The 20,594-nt window shown below is 43.2% G+C and overlaps 1 protein-coding gene across 1 annotated transcript in view; it reads left to right on the top strand.

Moving 5' to 3' along the window:
• The first annotated feature begins 2,387 nt into the window (after positions 1-2,387).
• Positions 2,388-20,594, top strand: part of kcnk12 (potassium channel, subfamily K, member 12) — a 70,240-nt gene continuing 52,033 nt past the window's right edge. Inside the window, exon 1 of the mRNA XM_034184955.1 lies at positions 2,388-2,855. Within this exon, the coding sequence (XP_034040846.1) occupies positions 2,519-2,855 (337 nt within the window). The 5' untranslated portion in view covers positions 2,388-2,518. The remainder of the gene's footprint in view (positions 2,856-20,594) is intronic.

The following is a 20,594-nucleotide window of genomic DNA, read 5'->3' on the forward strand; positions in this document are numbered from 1 at the left end:
GACTTCTGTTTGTTGTTGAAAGCACACTGAGTGCATTTTCACTTTTTACAAGTCAAAGCAAATAACAACAGGATGAGATGATGTGCAGTGGCAAAAAAAAAAAAAAAAGTGAAAATCATGAAGTGAAGTGAAATTCATTCTATTCTCATGTGTTTGTCAGTCAGTTTTGATCACTTTTCTTGGGGACATTTAATTTTGATTTTGTGTCTAGTTTAATGATAGAACTTGGGAATCTTACCTGTAGGCAGACATTGAGAGCTACACCAGGATGACATTTGACCTCAATTACCTTGACCATCATTTAAATGATTGACCTCTAACTTACCTCACCAGGGCAATTCTGAAATCTACCTATGTCTGTGCCACATTTGACCAAAATCAGATTGAAAATCAAATTTCTTGATGCTAGTCTTTGCCCAGACAAATTCTTTAAAGGCAACAGGGTGCCAATTTGTCGCAGGGTCACACATACACACCTGCACACACACCTACGTGCAATTTAAAGTTCCCAATTCACCTAACCTGTGTGTCGTTGGAGGCGGGAAGAAGCCCATGCAAACATGAGGAGAACATGCAAACTCCACACATAAAGGCCACAGGTGGGAATCCATCCCATGACCTTCTTGCTGTGAGGCAACAGTCCTACCCACCGTGCTGCCAACAAACAGATAGCCAGACATTTATGTAACCCCACTGATTGACCTTTGATATTTGCAGATGTAGAGGAATGGTTGAGGGGATTGCACCCACGCCCTCTTGAGCAACTGACAAAAACTGTGATAAAACGTGGGATTAAATATGTATCTGATTGACGCATGCTGCTGCATGCAGAATTGCTTACTGCAGTGCACAGGATGATGACAAGGCAGGCAGCCAAGGAGACTTTTTGCCAGTTCATCAGATTTCACTGATATCATTGCGCTCATAAGATTTGCAGTATTTGAAATAAAAAAAATTGTGTATTTAAATAAGATAACTAGACAGTCAGTAATTAGCTTTCCAGATTGCCTTTGAATGCTGGAAAAAATTCTGTTGATTTAAACCCAAAAAAATGTGTGTGTGGGGGGGGGGGGGGGGGGGGGTAGCCAACACTCACCTGAATCTAGATCCGTCCCTGTTCGAAACTTCTTAATAAAAACAAAAGATCCCACGCTATTATTTTTTATTTCGCTGTGGAAAATCATTACCAAGTCTTTTAAAGTTTCGCTCAGTTTGTGTGTGTGTGTGTGTGTGTGTGTGTGTGTGTGTGTGTGTGTGTGTGTGTGTGTGTGTGTGTGTGTGTGCGTGTTTTGCGTGCGCCTAAGATATTCAGTCCCTGCAGTGACATTTTGTCCTGCATTATGTATCGTGCGTAAAACCGACGCAACGCAATCACTTGAAATTTAATAAACGTCCGATGTCAAGAATTAAGACCGTGATGTTTAATCAGTAATATTATGTGATATATATCAGTTATGTAGCCTATCCAACACTGAAATATCTGTATTTGAATGCAGATTTCGACTTGTCCCGTTTGTTCGGGGTTACCACACTGTCTCCATTATTATTATTATTATTATTATTATTATTATTATTATTATTATTATTATTATTATTATTATTATTATTATTATTATTATCGTTGTTGTTGTTGTTGTTATAGAACAGGTAGGTTTGGTTTGTACGTTCGTCCCCCTGGTGCAGTAAATCAGAGTTTGTAGTGAGTGGAATCATCCTCATTGCGCATGGCACATTTTAGCGCACTTCAATACAAATCTGACTTCCTCCTCAAATAACAACAAAGCGCGCGTTTTTCCCCTCAGTGTCCGACTTCAACACCCTGTTTAATCAGCTGCTGTTCTCCTATGAACCCCGCGACCCGATCCCGGATAAGCGTTTGAAGGTGACTGTTCCCCTGTAGAGAGACGGGATAGTGTCAAACGGGGGACGGCCGAGGTGGATCCCGTGTGCGCGCGTGTGCGCGAAGGCTGCAGCGCCTCACTTCTCGAGACAAAGCCAAGCTGAGGAGTTCATTTCACAACTTGCAGAACATCGAGCGTCTTCATCGCGGACTCGTGGGGAAACAAAAACCACACATCCTGGCGCAGGAACGCGGAGGATTTACTACTACAGTTGCTTTTTTTGTGCAATATGAGATCGGCGCGTCCGGGATCGGCGGCTTCTCTTTCAGTCCATATGGATTTACGTACAACTGTGAAAGAAACATGATTTTATCATGAATCATGCGCCGGCGGCTTTCCCTGTGAACTCACCCTCCAAACATTTCGTGGGATTTGCCGATCTGGCATATCCACAAGTGGAGCGCGTTTTCGTGTGTGTTTTCTTGCTTTGCAGATATTCACACTTTCTGAATAAATGAGACAAAGAGGGTAAAGAGGAGGAAATGTTGCCGGCTGAGAAGTCAGCCTCGGTCGGGTGACCTGCGGAGGACACCCGCCCGCCCGCAGGAGGAGTGAATGTCGCCTCCGATGTGGAGCTTGTCGCTGTCCGACGCGCGAGTGGTGCTGAAATTTGGATAATGCGTGGCCAGCGCCTGCAGGGCTGCCGCTCCCTGCACTTCAACGAAGACAACGGCCGCTTCGTGCTGCTGGCCGTCCTCATCATCCTGTACCTGCTGTGCGGCGCTGCGGTCTTCTCGGCCATCGAGAGGCCCTCGGAGCTGCAGGCTCACCGCCGCTGGAACGGGACGCTCCTCAACTTCAGCGAGACCTTCAACATCAGCCTGCAGGACCTCAACTCCTTCCTGCGGGAGTACGAGGCTGCCATCGCCGCCGGCATCCGGGCTGACGCTCTGCGGCCGCGATGGGATTTTACAGGAGCTTTTTATTTTGTTGGAACTGTGGTGTCGACTATAGGTGGGTGAGAAAATATTTACTCAAATCTTAGTAGTTTAGAACTCAGACAACATAGGGAGGATTTGAATCGCCAGCACGCAGTCTTTTAGGGTACATAAGTAAAACTAGAAGGGCGCTTCACAGTCCTATATATACTGAGGCCCAAATTAATTCCAGTCCTTTGTCCATCATTGTTCCAAAAATGCACTTTTGTCCACTAGATCTGAATCACAGTCTTGATCTTGAGCAAAGTGCAGTACATGGATAAACAATCATGGATGTTGGACACTCCCCCTTGAACCATATCATGACCTTGATCCTGATCACTGGGCTCTGTTTCCGACTGCTTAGCTGTATGCTGATCCTTGATCCTGATCACTCATATTTGATCCTGATATTTGATCTTCATCAGTCATCTTTATCACTCATCACACATGTTCTGTTCCATCTTGATTGTTTAACTTTGATCTTGATGGTTTAATCTCGATCACCCAGCCCAGTCTTTGATCCTGATAATTGATTTTCATCACTCATCTTTGATTATATTCCTGAACTTTGATCCTGAATACTGATCTTCGATACAGATCACTGGTGTTGATCTTAATCAATTATCTTTGATCCTGATTATTGACTTTTGTCACTAATTTGTGATTATATTCCTAACCTTTGATCCTGATCTTTGATCTTAATCAATGGCCTTTCATGCATATGTATACTTTATTTCTAATTCTTAATCCTGATCACTCATCTTTGATCATGTTCCAGCAATGTAACAAAAGTCTGTGTAAACAGGATCCAATATTTGTCATAATTTAAAGGAATTTTCTTTATGTATTTTTTGCAGGTGTTTTACCTTTATTTTGGGTTATGCATTGCATCATATTTTATGCTTTAAGTAAACATTATGCTTGCTGTTTTACTTTTTTACAGTGTGACCTTTGAGCCTGGTCACTGAACTTAATTGATCCTAATCATTCATCTTTGATCTTGCTTTTGATCCACATCAGTTATCTGATCTGATTTTCTAGTTCTGTGATCAGAATAAAAGGAATCATGGTCAAAGATCAGCATTTAGGATTAAAGTCAGGATCCACCTCTCGATCCCAATCCACATCAAATTTTAATGGGTTATCCTTTGACCTGTCCCCAACACCTTCAAAAATGTTTTTATTAAAACAAGTTCATTACTTATTGCAAGCTCCTGAAAACAACATGCAGATGCTGCTGAAATCATAATCTACTTGATAGTTATGATTTAATACCTGGTTACAACTGTGTCATGGCTTCAAATGAATGTAGCACATACAACTGAATGCCCGGCATTTCAATGGGACAGGAGCCAATACCCCCTCTGGCTGCCTTCTTTCCGCTGGCTTACATACAGAATATCAGATTAGCATATTTCTTTTTTTAGACCATTGTGTGTATTTTGGCTGTGAGGGGTGTTGGCAGTGGGGCGACATAATTTACCCGTGCCATTTGGAACAGGGTGCTCATCTCTGGCTATAGGACAGCACCCATGGGTGCAGCCTTGGCCACATTTTCATTCCAGGCCATCAGGAATGTCAATGAGAAGCCCCTTCTGTTGTCCCTCATTTAACATTTACTCCAGCAATAGGTTATAAAAGAGCAAGTGTCCCTAGCAGGGTTCCCTGAGGGCCACCTGAGTGGTGCCCTTGCATGCCTGATTGTAGCACTCTCAATTCCCCTCCCTCTCTGACAACTACTGGACCTCTACGGCGCCATCCAGCAAATGAGCGAGTTAACAAGCAAATGAACACATAGCAGGTAATAATTAGCGCTGACAGGAGCTCTCCGTCTCTGACCTTGCCCTCACACACAGACACTGCAGCTCCTCTTTACCAAAAAGTGTGGTGAGTGGAAAGAGAAATAATGGTTCTATAAAGCGCACAGGGACAGTTAGATCATAAGAGCTTTATTTACTGAAGACACGACAGACTCACTAGATCCATCTCCATGTCTCGTAAAACCATGTACTCACTTCATCCAACTACAGGAGGGAGTGACAGAACCCATGTTTGTGCACCTGTGAAATGCTTTGTGAGGTGTCAGGCGGCAGCAACGTGTTCCCTGCTGACTCATTGGTAAAACAGACGGTACCAAGATCATCTCTACAGTGTGTCTTTTCATACGCAGATTACTGTCTGGGTTGTCATCTTACCATCATCTCCGTGCGTCTCCCTCCTCGAGTTTGCCTGTGCTGCTTTTTTGGGCACAAAACCACCTTTCCACATAGGTTCTGTCCCTTATGCTGTTGTACTCCACCCCAGCTCTTCTGGTTTCAAACTCAGTGACTAATATCATATCAGCAGTGATGATCTCTTCCACTCTGGGGCTACATGTGCTCTCCCTTTGAAGATAGGAAGGGAAGCATGTGTTTAATGCTGACTGGATTCTGTGCTGTGTTAATCTGGGTGAGCTACTTCAAATGGAATGAGGGAAACAACTGCCTTCAACCTCATTAAGTCAAACAATTCAAGTATTAATGAAAGACTTCAGAAGGCTGATTCATATCCTGCACATTCTGCACATCCATACGGGTGTTTGATCACATCTGTTGCCCCAGTGGAGAGTTATGGTAAATGCTATTTGGGCTAGGTTTTGCTTGACCTTAACCTTGACCTTTGGTCAGTCTGTTCCAAAATTCAGTCAACATAGACATTAATCCACAAGATATTCCCACCAAGTTTCAGAGGCTGATCACCCTGCCCATTCAGCGGCGTGCAGAGTTAAAATCATTTTTGCTTTGATTGTTTTGTATTACATCAATTTTCAACTATACTTTGCTGGAAGGCACATGGAAGGCTGCAGTCTAGATCAGATCTGTTTTCTTGATTTAAATTTTTTACTTATTTTTTTCTTTATTTTTTAAAAAAATGTATTCGCAATATCAGCTGAAATTACAATTTCCAATTAAACTGTTTTTTTTTTCTTAAAGGGAGAAACAGCAAGCCAACTCAACTATATACATAGAGATAACAGTAAAACTAATTGCATCTTCTTTTTGAGATAATGCTTCTTTGTTCCACTTCTTCATGAAGCTGCAACCCACTGATCATGCAAGAGTTTCTCTGCTCTCAACTACAAAAGATTCCTTCTGAGTCGTCAGGTTTTTTTTGGTGGCTTTCCTCGCTAGTCTCCTTCTTGCACAGTTGCTCAGTTTTTAGGAACTACCTGCTCCACACAGATTTATCATACAGTACCATACTGTGTTTCTTAATGATTAATGTAAAAGAACCCCAAGACATATTCACTGAGTTGGAAATGTTCATGTATCCATCCCCTGACCTACTTTAAAAATGGCTGAAAAAGTGTTTATTTGTAGTAACAGTAATCCATCTATTTAATTACTAATTATTTATAGGATCTGAAAATGTTGGGACTAGAAATACAAATAGCTGTAATTCCAAAACAGCTGATGCAAAACTTTTATTAAACCCCTTGAATTAAAATTAAACATCTATGCTATAGCCACACCCTGATTATTTGGTTCAATTAATTACATTCACCAAGGACGTAATTAAATCATCAGTGTTTATTTATTTGTCTGCCTGTTAGCAGGATTATGTCAAAACTAATGCACGGATTTTGACAAAATTTTCAACAGAGATACATATTAGGCCATAGAAGACTCCATTAAATTTTGGAGGTGGTCTGGATTCTGGATCAAGTTTCACTTTTTATATGCTTTGAAGGATTACGTCAAAACTACTTCATGGATTCTCACCAGATTTTCACCATGGATACATATTAGGCCATGGAAGAATCCATTAAATCTTGGAGGTGATCTGGATCCAAATCCAGATTCTGGATCAAGATTTCACTTTACATAGGCTTCGAAGGATTACGTCAAAACTACTTCACAGATTGTCACCAAATTTGCACCACAGATAGATATTAGGGCATGGAAGACTCCACTGAAGTTTGGAGGTGATCTGGATCCAGATTAGTGGACGTCAGAAATCTCTGATTGCTCTTGTTTTGATAAATCAAATGGAAAAAGTTCATTTAACGTTACAGTGTGTAGGATTTAGTGCCATCTAGTTGTGACATTGCAGATTGCATGATGTTGTCACCAGTCATGATTTTGTATCCCTTCACGTTTTCTTTTCTTGGACAATGGGAATTCCTCCTTCCTTTGCATTCTCTTGTGATAAATAATATGTATGATCCTCCATTTCACAAATATGAGCGTTAACAAACTTGTTAACCTACAATGTTTAGGAGATGAAGGGTTCATTCTAGGTCAATAAAAACACAGTGATTCATTGTTGCAGGTCATTTATACACTAATGAACAGCTGAATCTATATTCTATTTAGGCTAATAAACACCCCCCAAACCCACTGCAGCTGTAATATAACTTGCTTAAGCTTGTTATACTTAAGTATAATGATAGTGTATACTGAAATTATTTAGTTAAATAGGCTTAATCCTCTAGCAACCAAGCTATTTTAGCGACTAATATGACCGAGTGGGGTTATTTATGACCCCCATTGGAATACATCTATATAAATAATTGTTTTAGGGTTCTTCATATTTATTTCACTCTCTAATATATTTGTCCATCATCCTTTTCATCCTCAGTCTCAATGCTTATTTCTTTGCAAAATACAAGTAGTAAAATCTAATGATTATCGTTGGCAAATTACAAAACCATCTGAAGGACAATCAGCCCCCTCACCCTGCTGACGTGAATAAAATCATTCATTTTAACAGATTGGCTGCTACAACAATTTAGCTGCCATTTTGTTTTAGTATCATTAAAACTGCAGGAAAATAAATATTCATGTTCAAATTTTTCAAAAGGCTAAGAATTTAAATTAGCTTTGTGCGGTTGTGTTAATTTTCTGTTATTATTCACAGATTTACTTTCATTTTCCTCTATAGCCTTTAGCAGCTTTTGGTCCTGTTGTCCAAAGACATAATCAGACACAGCAGGCTGTTTACACGCTCATTAAAGGCGCTTCAGTCTGCTCAGTGAATGCATTCTCTAATAAAACACACAGTCAATTACAGGCAGGCCTAGACATATTTGGACACTGACAATATTTTTGTAATTTTGGCTCTGTGTACCGCCACAGTGGAGGTGAAATGAAATAAGGGGTGACACAAAAAATCATATGAATGATTTAAGAATTACAGCTATTTTAATACACATTTCTTCTATTTTTGGACCTCATACCTATTTGAACAAGCTAAATATAAGTATTACTATAGAAATTATAGCTTTTACAGCTAGCTTTGTTTCATCAAGTCAAGGGATGGATACATACACATTTTCACGTTACTGAATATCTCCTAGCTTGTGATACACTTGTGTCCTGTCTAGGGTGTACCCTGCCTCTCACTCTATGACTGCTAGGATATGCTTCAGCTCTCCCCGTGACCCTGATTTAGGATAAGTGAGTATAAAAAATGAGTGTTTATGTCCAGGGGGAAGATTTATATCAATCTTTAAGAAATACAAAAGCAAAGCAGCCAATACATACATAGAAATCCTACAGTGACAAGTCATTTGTTTGCGACAAACCACATTAATTTGCCTTAACACCACTCCCCCACCCCCCGCAATAGGGCACTGCAGTCTCGTTTGAACCCCTATGTGATATCACAGGATTTGACCACATATGGGGACAGCGGGTGTGAACACGGCAGAGAATCCCATTCAGCTCAGCTAAGTAAACTTAAAGGCATACTCGCTGTCATCCTCCGAATGGTTTGTGCTGACACTCTCACACTCCACGGGATTAGTCTCTTCCTACAACCAGCGCCAGTTCTAACGGGAAAATGGTGTACCGTTTTGTTTTCGGCTGCAATCACCGAAGCAGTCGCTAAAAGTACAGTTTTTTTCAGTTCCCAGTGGAGAAGGGAAGACGAGGCAAATGGAAGAGGTCGTGTTGGTAAGTGTTAGCCTACACAGCTAACCAGAGTAGCTGCGTTCTCTCGCCTGCACAACCGCCTCGACACGTTTGAGCTCCAGGTCATAAACAAGCCACAAGAACATGTCCACTTTCCATTGCATCGTCACTTTTTCTTTGAATTTTCACTTTGTTTGCATGTACAGTAGTGTTCAGAATAATAGTAGTGCTATGTGACTAAAACTATTAATCCAGGTTTTGAGTATATTTCTTATTATTACATGAGAAACAAGGTACCAGTAGATTCAGTAGATTCTCACAAATCCAACAAGACCAAGCATTCATGATATGCACACTCTTAAGGCTATGAAATTGGGCTATTAGTAAAAAAAAAAAAAGTAGAAAGGGGGTGTTCACAATAATAGTAGCATCTGCTGTTGACGCTACAAACTCATAACTACTATGTTCAAACTGCTTTTTTAGCAATCCTGTGAATCATTAAACTAGTATTTAGTTGTAGGAACCGAGGATCCGAGACATTCCCGGTGGCAGATTTCGCTCCACTGAGCCACAACCCCAGACGGCCAATCAATCCGGGGATTGTGTTTTATCATCCAAGGATACCCCAAAATCACATGGGAGGTAGAAGGTGTTACATAAAACACAATCTCCTCCCTGTGATTTCCAGACACCACCAATGTCACTGGCTGTGTCTGGTGTGTGATTAATGGAAGAAGGATGCCATCTAGTGCCCGTACCTTCAAAGGTGAAGGTAGAGCCACTAGAGGGAGCCCGACTTCCCTTGCCCATCTGCTGTCCAGCAGACTCCCCTCCGACCCCGTGTCCACCAGTGCTGGGGCGTGAAGGGTTAGATCCCCACTCAGGATCGTGACTGGGATGCGTGCAGATTTTCGGGGTCTCCCCGCGTGGGTATCGTGACCCACCCTTAGCCCAGTCTCTAAGGACGAGTGCTGCTGTATTGACCATTTGGGGCAGTTTTTCTGCGTGTGCTCGTTTGAGCTGCAGTGAAAACACTCCCCATGGAACAGCCTCCTTTGTCTCTGATCTGATCACCTTTTGGCCCTGCTCGTTTCCATAGCAACGTCAGCAGGGGGAGCTGTCATCACGTGGAGTGCCCTGGCTGTGGAGCGTGGGGAAGACGGCTCCCTTTCGGACCCGGGAGGAAGAGGGACTGCTTGTGCCTGACCACGCCCTTCATCTCGCCCCTGTCGGTGTTCTGTTAATCGGTTGTCTAACCGTATAACTAGGTCGATAAGCCCGTCTAAATCCCGCGGCTCGTTCTTCGCCACCAGGTGCTCCTTAAGGGCCAGAGACAGTCCGTTTACAAAGGCGGCGAGGAGCGCAACAGCATTCCAGCCGGCTCGCGCTGCTGCGATGCGGAAGTCGACTGCATACTTCGCTGCGCTCCGACACCCCTGTCTTATCGACAGCAGCACGCTTGAAGCGGTCTCGCCTCTATGAGGGTGGTCGAACACCTGTCTGAACTCCCTCACAAACCCAGCATATGTCGTTAGGAGCCGTGAATTCTGCTCCCAGAGCACCGTAGCCCAGGCGCGTGCCTCTCCTCGAAGCAAATTTATAACATAAGCCACCCGGCTAGCGTCTGACGCGTACATGACGGGACGCTGTGAAAAGACGAGCGAGCACTGCATCAAGAAGTCCGCGCACGTCTGAACACAGCCTCCGTACGACTCCGGAGGGCTTATGTATGCTTCAGGGGAAGGTGGGGGGGTTCGTTGAACGACCAGTGGAACGTCTGTTTCTGGCATTCGGTCAGCAGGAGTAGGTGCTGCAGCAGCGCCCTGAGCACGCTCTTCCACCTGGGCGGTGAGAGCCTCCATCCTCCGATTGAGAATCACACTCTGCTCGGTGACTAAGTCCAACCGAGCAGTGAAAGCGGTTAAGATTTGCTGCAGCTCACCTAACACACCTCCTGCTGACGCCTGTGCACCTCGCTCTTCCATTGGCTGTTCAAGCAATGGTTGATGCCCCTCGGGATTCATGACGCTGGCCGAGAAATCCTGTTGTGAGGGTGTAGGAACACGGACCCACAACAGGGGGCGTTAAATGAACGGACAATGGATAAGCCAAACAGTAACAATTTAATGTTGTGAAGTGCACAACGGAATACAGACAAATACAGTTTTGGTACCACAGACAATTAAATGTTGAGTGACATGTGGGCAGGCTTGAGGATAGGAGACGTCCGTCCTGAACCGAGGTGGATCCCACACGGCCTTCACCGCCAACAGATCTGAAGAACACTGGAGCCGCCAAGTCCTGGAGCCCCAGGTGGCCACCGTCTCCAGCTGTCAGACCAGGTACTGCTGGCAGAGAACAGAAACAGTTTTGATGAGTGTGAGTTCGCACACTCAGTAATTCCACCGTCTGTGTTCTTATGGGAGGGAGCACCTCCACCTCCAACCACACACTCGTGCAGCTCCTGTTTAACCACTTATCTGGTTGGAGTGTGAAGCGAAGCCGTCGCTGATCACACCAAATGCCAATCCAGCAGATAAGGCAACACCACAGGAAAGCGGCTGCAAAAAGAGTTCAGACTATGACACAGTTTTAGATACAGCAGAGAATTACCTCCAAGGTAGCTGATTTCTCGGCGGGGAGGTGGAGTTGCAGTCCAGCCTTTATGGTGGTGGTGATGTGATGTGGATGAGTGACAGCTGATGCTGATGACGAGTGACAGCTGTCACTCCGGGTTGCTATGACGCCCTCTCATGCTTGAAGCCTGCACTTCAAGCAGGGCGCCATCTGGTGGTGGTGGGGCAGCAGTACCTCCTCTTCAGCGGCCCACACAACAAGGTGATCACTGACAGCAGTGCACTCAGATGGACATCAGCTCCAATGCTCATGTGGGACGCACGTGCGCACGCGGAGTTGCTGGTACAGCATTTATGGACACATATACACACAGCTAAGTGAACATTTCGGCCGCTCACTCGCACACTGCTTTGATCACATGTTCTACACACACTGATGAGAGGTCAGTTTAGCTCTGGGAATGTGAGGACGAGCGCAGATTTGATTGTGTGGGTGAGTGACAGCTCCAATGTCGGTGCCGTCTGACAGCAGTCTGTATCATCTGACTGTTGTCTGGAGGTGTGTGTGGATCGGGAGGTCTGGGCGGCTTTGCTTGAGCTGCTGCCCCCGTGACCTGACATCAGATGAAGCGGAAGAAAATGGATGGATGGATGGATGCATCTTGCAGGTGTGCACAAGGCAGTCTGGATGTGTTTAGACCACGGCTGGCCACGCCTCTTTTTCTGCCAACTGCGTCGGATAATGGCAATATTTGCCACGTTGGAATGGCTCCTCCACATTCTTGTTATGTGTGACAGGGCCTAAGTTCCTCCAAAATAAATTAAGTTTATGTAAGTATTGTTATTTGAATTTGAATCATCCTAATTCCTTTGCGTGTTCCAGTGTAGCACTTTTTAAAAAGTTGTTGTAATTTCCTTTGTTCGGTGTAGCCTCAGAGGTCATTTTGTCTAAGAAGTATAAGTGTACTTCCTGATATGTGTGCTGTTTCACTGGTTGGGGACCCTGAGGCCCATTGTCTATCTCCAAATTCCGTAGCGTGACACAGATGAGAGTCTACGTGCCCTGGACGGGACGCCAGTCTGATGCAGGTTACTTCCCCAATCAATGCCAGTAGCCGTTTACAGCTGGGTGGACTAGAACAATGTAGATTAAGTTTCTTGTAAAAGGACAAGGTAGCATGTGCTGGATTGGAACCCAAACCCACATACTGGCAGACCTGCTCCTGCTCTCTATCAGGTGGAGCCGGTACTGGACAGAGATGTCGCCAGAGCAGCCGTTAGGTGTTCCACAGTCTTCTACATGATCTTCAGCGGCAGGTCAAGATGTGAGTCACTTTGTATGGTCAGCCTCAGACAGCTTTCTGCAGCACCACATTCATTTCCAGCCACTCGGAGAGGTCACTGTGCACACTGTGCACACTGCTCCCTCGTCTCCCACTAAACGTACTGTGCTTCAACCTCCACTCAGTTTACAAACTTTGAGAGGAGAAATGTCTGAGATGGGTGGGGTTAAGTAATAATTAAGTCCAGGCTGTGCACAGGTACGCTGCTGTAACTTGACAAAGTGCTTTTCCCCTCAGGAACTCCTAAAGCAGCTACCGTCTCCTCCACCACAGATCAAATGAGTTCTGAGACCAGCACAACATCCATTTTCTATACAGTTATGAAGCTTGAAATTTTAAATTTACTCCATCAATCATGAAGTCTAACATCTGAAGACTGAAGCTTGTCATCATCGTTTTATATTGGCACACAGCAGATGTGATTCATCTTGTTGCCGTTACAGATTGTCGTTTCTGCTCTGTCACACAGACTGCATAATGCAACGGGACTTGTTTGGTGTTTCCCTTTGGGACTCCACTCATTTACAACAAATGAAAGTCTGTATGTGGAGGTCTGTCATCATCTCCATAATCTACCCATTTAATGATTCCGAATTATCTTTGGAAGAACTCCGACTATCAGGGGCAGATCTCGTGTCCGGTGAAGGGGGCTGTGACTTTGTTGAGTGGTATGTCCCCTACTGGGAAAGTCCCTGAAAAATTTAAAAACCTATAGCCTTTTTCCTGCATTCTAAGGCAATCGGGGAAGGTATACACTGACCCTCTAGTAATCATTTTTCATACACAATTTGTATTTTAAACACTGGAAATTTTCTAATTCCGATGCAGCAGCATTCATCGGTCAGCTGTTTTTGGTGGGGATGGGGCTACTGTAGGGCTATGCTAAGGAAAATGGCTCATTTTTCATGATTTGTGATTAATCAAGAACACTACTTAAAATTGAGGTCATACTCCTGTTTTAGGTTTGCCTTTACTGGCCAAAGCCCACAGGGAACAAGTGTGTGTGTGCGCGTAGGGGTCTAATTCTTTTGGCTGCTCCTATTTTTTTCTTGGGGTCAACACAGTCCATATCAGCAGTGATGTTCACAGCCTTTGAGAACAAGAGACACCTTGGAAGAGCTTACAGAGTTTTCTGGTGATACTGACACCTTCGCAGGAGAACAAAGGTCCAAGTCTTGGTGTCTTGCGTCTTGGTGTGTCCTGTCTGACGATATCATTGTGAGACTTGGACACTAACCAGTGATCTCAGGTGATGGCTAGGTGTCTCTGGTACTAGGATTCTTTGGAGAACATCTCTTTGTACCACTGGAATGACTTTCTGCCAAATTAGCAGTTATTTCAGGAGAGTATCAGATGCATCATAAAGGGGCATCAGCGCTTGCATTTTGGATATGTGGTCCACGTCTCTGGTTATGATCCACCATGCAGGTACCTCACTACTGAGGACAGCAGCTGGGAAGAGCCAAGAGGACACCCCTTTTTCACCTACAGGAGACAGATGGTGACTTAAAGAAGTGGGGATGAACCAGGTGTCAGTGTGGCTTGTTGCCATCCAGAACCTGGGGTCCATGTTGTGGTGGAAGCAGTGACACACAACACTGGTGCATAATCCAGTATGGAACCACATTTTGATTTTATGCCAGACGTCTTTCCTGACACAACTCCAGCTCAGTAGGGTAATTGATTGATTGATTGGTTGATTTTTGTGGCTAAATTAATATAGCATTAAATATGAAGGTTTCATGTAATTTTTTTTTAGCTATATGATGGGGTAGGAGCCAGAAAAGCATCATTATAAAAATAGAATTCAGACTTATTTGGGTCACAGTGCATTGTTTCATCACTAAACAACTAACTAAAACAGTTATTCTGAGGTATGTGCAGACACTCTGATATCAGTCTGATAAAAAGTTTTTACTGAGAATACACTGCAGCTGAAATGTATCTGAAGTAAAATATGCTCATGTAAATTATGTGTATGTAAATTACAGTGTAATGAAAACAAATTCAGTGTGATTTTATTTGATACAATTGCAGTACGATAACAGCATTTGCAGCAAAGCATGTTATGATCTTTGGAATGATATTTTTGCAATAAATAAATAAAAATACTATATATTACTAATACTAATAATACTAATATTTTAGCTGTAACATCTACATGTTAATATCCATGTATTCAGTTGTGCTCACTTCTGTTACTCCATCAATACACTGATCCATCATTCATCTGCATTACTGTAACATCCATCCATCTATCCATCCCTGCATCTGTTCATCCATTCATTATCCATCCATGCATCTGTCCGTCATCCATCATCCATTCCTGCATCTGTTTATCTGTCCAGTTGTGCTTTCTTCTATCAATCCATCAATCACCCATCCATCCATCCATTTGTCTGTCTAGTCTTCCATCTATCCATAAATCCTACATCCATCCATCCATCCATCCATCCATCCATCCATCCATCCATCCATCCATGCATCTGTCCGTTACCCATCATCCATCCCTGCATCTGTTTATCTGTCCAGTTGTGCTTTCTTCTATCAATCCATCAATCACCCATCCCTCCATTTGTCTGTCTAGTCTTCCATCTATCCATAAATCCTATATCCATCCATCCATCCATTGGGCTGTGGAGGGTGACACCAGCCTCACTAATCATCATGCTCTTCAACTACATCCACCTGATCCTGCTGTCATTCCCACATTTTGCAGGTTACAATCCCTCCAGCTTGTTCTGGGTCTATCCTGGAGTATCATCACTGTTGGTCATGCCTAAACAGCATCTCATAGCCGTCATACTCAGATTCCAAAAAAAAAAAAAAAACACTTCATGTGACTCATTTCAATGCAAAAGAGCAAAAGTTCTATTCTGAGCTGCCCCTAAATGTCAGATCTCGTCACGCTGTCTGAGAGGGTGAATCTCAGCTCCCCCAGTGAATAAAACTCATTTAAACCGCTTGGACCTTGGTTCTTTCAACCACTGACCAAAGTACTTAACAGTAGGGAAGTGTAGGAATGTAAATGGAATGAAAAATGAGTAACTTCACCCTCAGGCTCAGCTCATGTTTTACCATAGTAATCTGGTTCAAGGTGCACATCACTGCTGGCATGACCACAGTCCCATCTGTGGATCTCATGCTCTATTTTATCCTCACCAATAACACCAAACAACACTCCTTCACTTTAATCTTTGAACCAGCAATTATCTCCAGTACAATCGCACCCATAAAATGTAAGCACTCGCAGAACATATTGATTTTCCTTCAGGTTTTAGTAAAAGGTGCTCCTAAAGAGGCCACATTGGAGTTTGAAACTTGGCCTGTTTTAATGACTTGGGACAATCAGCTGACATTTTAGAAGTCAAGACAGAGTTGTTCATGGAGCTCACTTTCCAAAAATTGGTTATCATGACATATCTGAGGTCATGATATCTGTGAAGTGTGAAATGTGGTGTGATAAAAATCTTTGGCAGCCTGCCATTGCAAATGCCCTCATGTCTCCAAGCTACATTCTTCAATCATGTTATATAATGCCAAATCTTTACACCTGTAGTGTTTAGATCATGGAGAGTTAGGGCCGTTGGACATAGGTGGCACTCAAATTTGACCCATAGGCATAATTGTAAAGCGCTTTGAGCGTCTGATGCAGATAGAAAAGCGCTATATAAATGCAGTCCATTTACCATTTACCCATAGTTACATTAATTGTGTTTTTGTGGAGGTCTTTGTCTGCAAAGTGCACTTATCTCCCCAATGTAATTTATATTTTTCTGCAATGGGAACATCACATTCCTTTCTACTGCTGCAGAGGAATCTTTGGGTTGAAGGCACTGGCCACTAGGGAGTGATGTAGTGTCCCGTTTTGGTAATTTTTGGGTCTATACTTAATGGCCTCTGTGTGGGTAAGCGATAGGAAATTTACCTTAAAAAATATATGAAGAGTTCAGATGCAAAACCAAGTAAGTCCTTTTTTGAGATTTAAAGGAAACCCGATGTGGAAATGCACAGACTTTCATCAATAACATGAAAACAGTTTGTTTAAATTCTTTCATATTTTGCACAAGCCAAGTACATGTTGGCGTCAACTAAAAATTGATGGTTTTGGAGATACTGGATTTTGCATCTGAACTCTTAATATGTTCATTTGGCTGTACCATCAGGTCCATAAGTATGTGGATGTGCTTGTAGTGCAGACTTATAGCTTTAGTTACTTAGGACCTAGAGCCGCACAGTCGCTCCCTTTTCAGAAGCCATACTTAATTGAGCAAACTAAATATAATGATTGTTGTTAATACAAATCAGCAATTTTACAGGCAGTTTTCTTTTGACAGGTCTGAGTGGCAGTTCTCAAAATTGTAATTGAGTAATTGTGCAAGAAGGGCACTTGTGTGGGAAGCCACCAAGATACTCATGTCAGTTCTGAAGGAGTTACACACTTTTGTAGCTGTGATAGGAACAGAGGTACTGAAAAGGAGAGAATAAGGAGAAGGATTCTAGGGGTCCATGATTGACAGGGGCCCAGAGAGCCCCCTAATACAATTATAATCCTGACAAAATAATATGGGGGTGGCCCAGTAATGCTGCCTTTACACATAGGCAGGACACGTTACGTATGTCATTTTTCTGTCATTCGTGGCACATCCCTGACAGGTTTCTTAACAGTTCGTGTTGGTGTATGATATTCATGGAGCATGTTTTTGGCTGTCAAAAAAAAAAATCTTCCACGAATGCCACGCACAACCCTCATTTCACCTCATGTCATGGAGTTCGCAACTGAGTGTGTTGGTACGTCTGGATCAGTGGTGATCCTTAATAGAGCATCACAGCATTCATAGTGGTTCCTCTGATGGTTCTTGGAGCCCAAACTGTCACGCGTGATTAAGAATTGTCACAAAAACTGTCAAGTTTTGACACGAATTGTAACGCGGTGTCACATTTCACTGTGCGCCATTACGAATCACTTCTCTCACGTGTGCACAATTAAACCCTGCTGCACCACATTCAGTGTCATTGCTGCAGTATGCCGAAGAGAAACAGTGACACCAAGTCGGCTAAGTCTCGTTCCAATGCTCCTCAGCGCGCTCCTGCAGGTGTTCCACCTGCTGTTGTGCGTGATGACCGAGAGAACGAATCTGAGCCAGAAGAGAGCCGCGTGCAGCCAGACATCTGGCTCTCTCTGTCTCCTCCTCCTCCTTTCTGCGCAACTCCATGGCACAGAGTCTGATGTTGAGGAGCAATCTGGAGCGATGTGAACTGTTAAGCAGCTGACAGTAAGATGAATATGATTCACAAAGTGACAGAAAGATGCGCTGTTACGTGCAACAGAGCGCAACAGCACGCAACAGTGTGTGACATTGTTATTGACTGTGCGTAAAGCCCCTTTCACACCGGGCCAACATACGGTTGTGCCATGCGTCATCAGTTCCCAAACGCTTATTGAGTGTTGTTAGAAGGAAAGGTGATGTAACACAGTGGTAAACATACCACTGTCCCAGCTTTTTTGAAACGTGTTGCAGGCATCCATTTCAAAATGAGCAAATATTTGCACAAAACAATAAAGTTTATCAGTTTGAACATTAAATATCTTGTCTTTGTGGTGTATTCAATTGAATATAGGTTGAAGAGGATTTGCAAATCATTGTATTCTGTTTTTATTTACATTTTACACAGTGTCCCAACTTCACTAGAATTGGGGTTGTACAATTATCATTCTGTTTGTTTGTCCAGTTACTTATGGCCTGTAAATTTGGAGGGAGTGTGTATAAAAATGGATGAAATTCTTAAATTGTGAATGTGATATTTTTGGTCACACCAACTTGCACATCTTGATTATTTCTTTTCATCTCCATTGTGGTGATGCGGAGACAAAATGACAAACGTGGCATAACTGTCCAAATACTTATGGACCTGACTGATGTAAAGTTTGGAAACAATCTAAGATGGTCCCCTGCACAGCCTCTCTGGCTTTTAGGGGAAAAAAATGGCTCTTCAAATAGCTCCTGCAGTTATTTAGGATAACAATCTCCTTCTATTAAAAACAAACTTTGTGGTGCTCAGATAGATAAATGGTGATGGTCATTGTCGGCTCTCCAGTGGGTGTTGTCTGTACTCTCATGCTCATTTAATAAGTGCTGATTTTGCACAGCAGCATTATTGAAGCGCAGTTGTGAGGTTAGTTGGACTATTACACACCTGTCTGACAGGGGCCATGTATCCTGATGGAAGTGCAGGCTCCATTTGTTCTCCACGCTGTATCTCACCTTCACGTGCAAGTGTTTTTCAGCTTGCAGAACAATGCACCTCAGAGCTGCTGGAAATTTAGTGTTTTTGCTCTCCTAGAGGTCACGGGTTCAGCAGGCCTGTATTGCCTCAGTGGAACAGAACCATCTGTGTTGCAGCTGCTGTTATAGCCTGTTATGAATGCACTTTTGTGAAGTGCGTGGGAGAAGTTTGCGGTTGGTGAAAGCAAATTTATCAATGCAAAATGCTGAAACAGACTCGGCATTCTTAATTTCTGCCTCTGACACAGATTCACTCTCTCTTACTTCTTTTTTTTTTTTACTAGAGCACATTTACAATGTATTGTTTTGAGACAACCTTGCAATCATACCATAGAACTGCATTATCTCCTGTTGTATAAGTGCTTTACATAACCAGAATAGCACTCATTCAAGCGTATCTATGTTACAATGCCAAGAGCAAGCTATCAATGGAGATCGGTTTTCATTTGTGCACAGACACACACATGCGCTCCCATTTATTTATTTTTGTATTCAGAATGTTAAGAAATTTAAGTGGCTCATTTGTTTCTGGATTCTAACCAAATTATAATGGTTCTTTCTCATATATCATCCAACAGTTATTCATTTTCAGACTATATATTGCGCTGGACTTTTAGTCACATTCGCCCAAAATACTTCACGAAGAGGAAAAAACATATTTAAGTTGCATTGGTATATAAAGCATATTTATCTGTGAAATGTAGGGCTACTGTTTTAAGCAACAAGAGGTAAAATTCATTTAATCTTTGCATAATTTTTTTATAATGCAAGTATCACATTAATGATGTGTGTGGGCCGCCGGAAGAGGAGGTACTGCTGGCCCACCACCAGTGGGCGCCCTGCCTGAAGTGCGGGCTTCAGGCACGAGAGGGCGCTGCCGCCATGGACACAGCCGGGGGTGACAGCTGTCACTCATTACCTCTTGACAGCTGTCACCCATCTACTCAACATCATCTCACTCCATAAAGACCAGACGTCATCTCCACCTCGTTGCCGAGATATCATACTCCATTGGAGGTAATATCCTCAGCCATTTGTGTTTTTTGCAATATATCTGTATATTGTGAGTGTTTGCAGGAGTACCGGTTCCTTTTTCTGTGGAGGCTGAGTGAGTGCAGGACGGCACTCTTTTCCCCTGAGGAATCACTGCGGTACTCTGCACCATATTGAGTGAGAGGTGGAGGTGGCATTCCCACCGTTGTTGTTACTGGGTGTACACACACCCACACTTGACTGTCTTTGTTCTTTGCCAGCAGTACCAGATCCGACAGTCGGGGACGGTGATTACCTGGGAATTCGGGACTTGGCGGCTCCAGTATTCACCAGGTTCTGGGGCGGCGGAAATCGTGTGGTTCCGGCTCTTCTCAGGACAGACGTCTTCTATCCTCGAGCCTGCCCACACGTCACCTTTGTGGATTGACTGTAATGATATTCTGAGATTGTCTGTATGTTCGTTGTGCACATTCACAACTTTCCCAACAAATGAGCAGAAGGTAATGGGCGAAATAGTTATTGAGTGAGGCACCGGGTACTCAAGAATAAAATACTTTTTGTCATGACTGAACAGATGAAAACATTGAGAAAGAGCTATACATGTTTACCTCACTGCACAGTGATTGAGAAGTTTTGAACCTGATCCAAAAAAAGTAGGGTGTGGTTCACCGTCTTTTACA

The sequence above is a fragment of the Thalassophryne amazonica genome, chromosome 13 (genome assembly GCF_902500255.1).
Source record: "Thalassophryne amazonica chromosome 13, fThaAma1.1, whole genome shotgun sequence".
NCBI lineage: Eukaryota > Metazoa > Chordata > Actinopteri > Batrachoidiformes > Batrachoididae > Thalassophryne > Thalassophryne amazonica.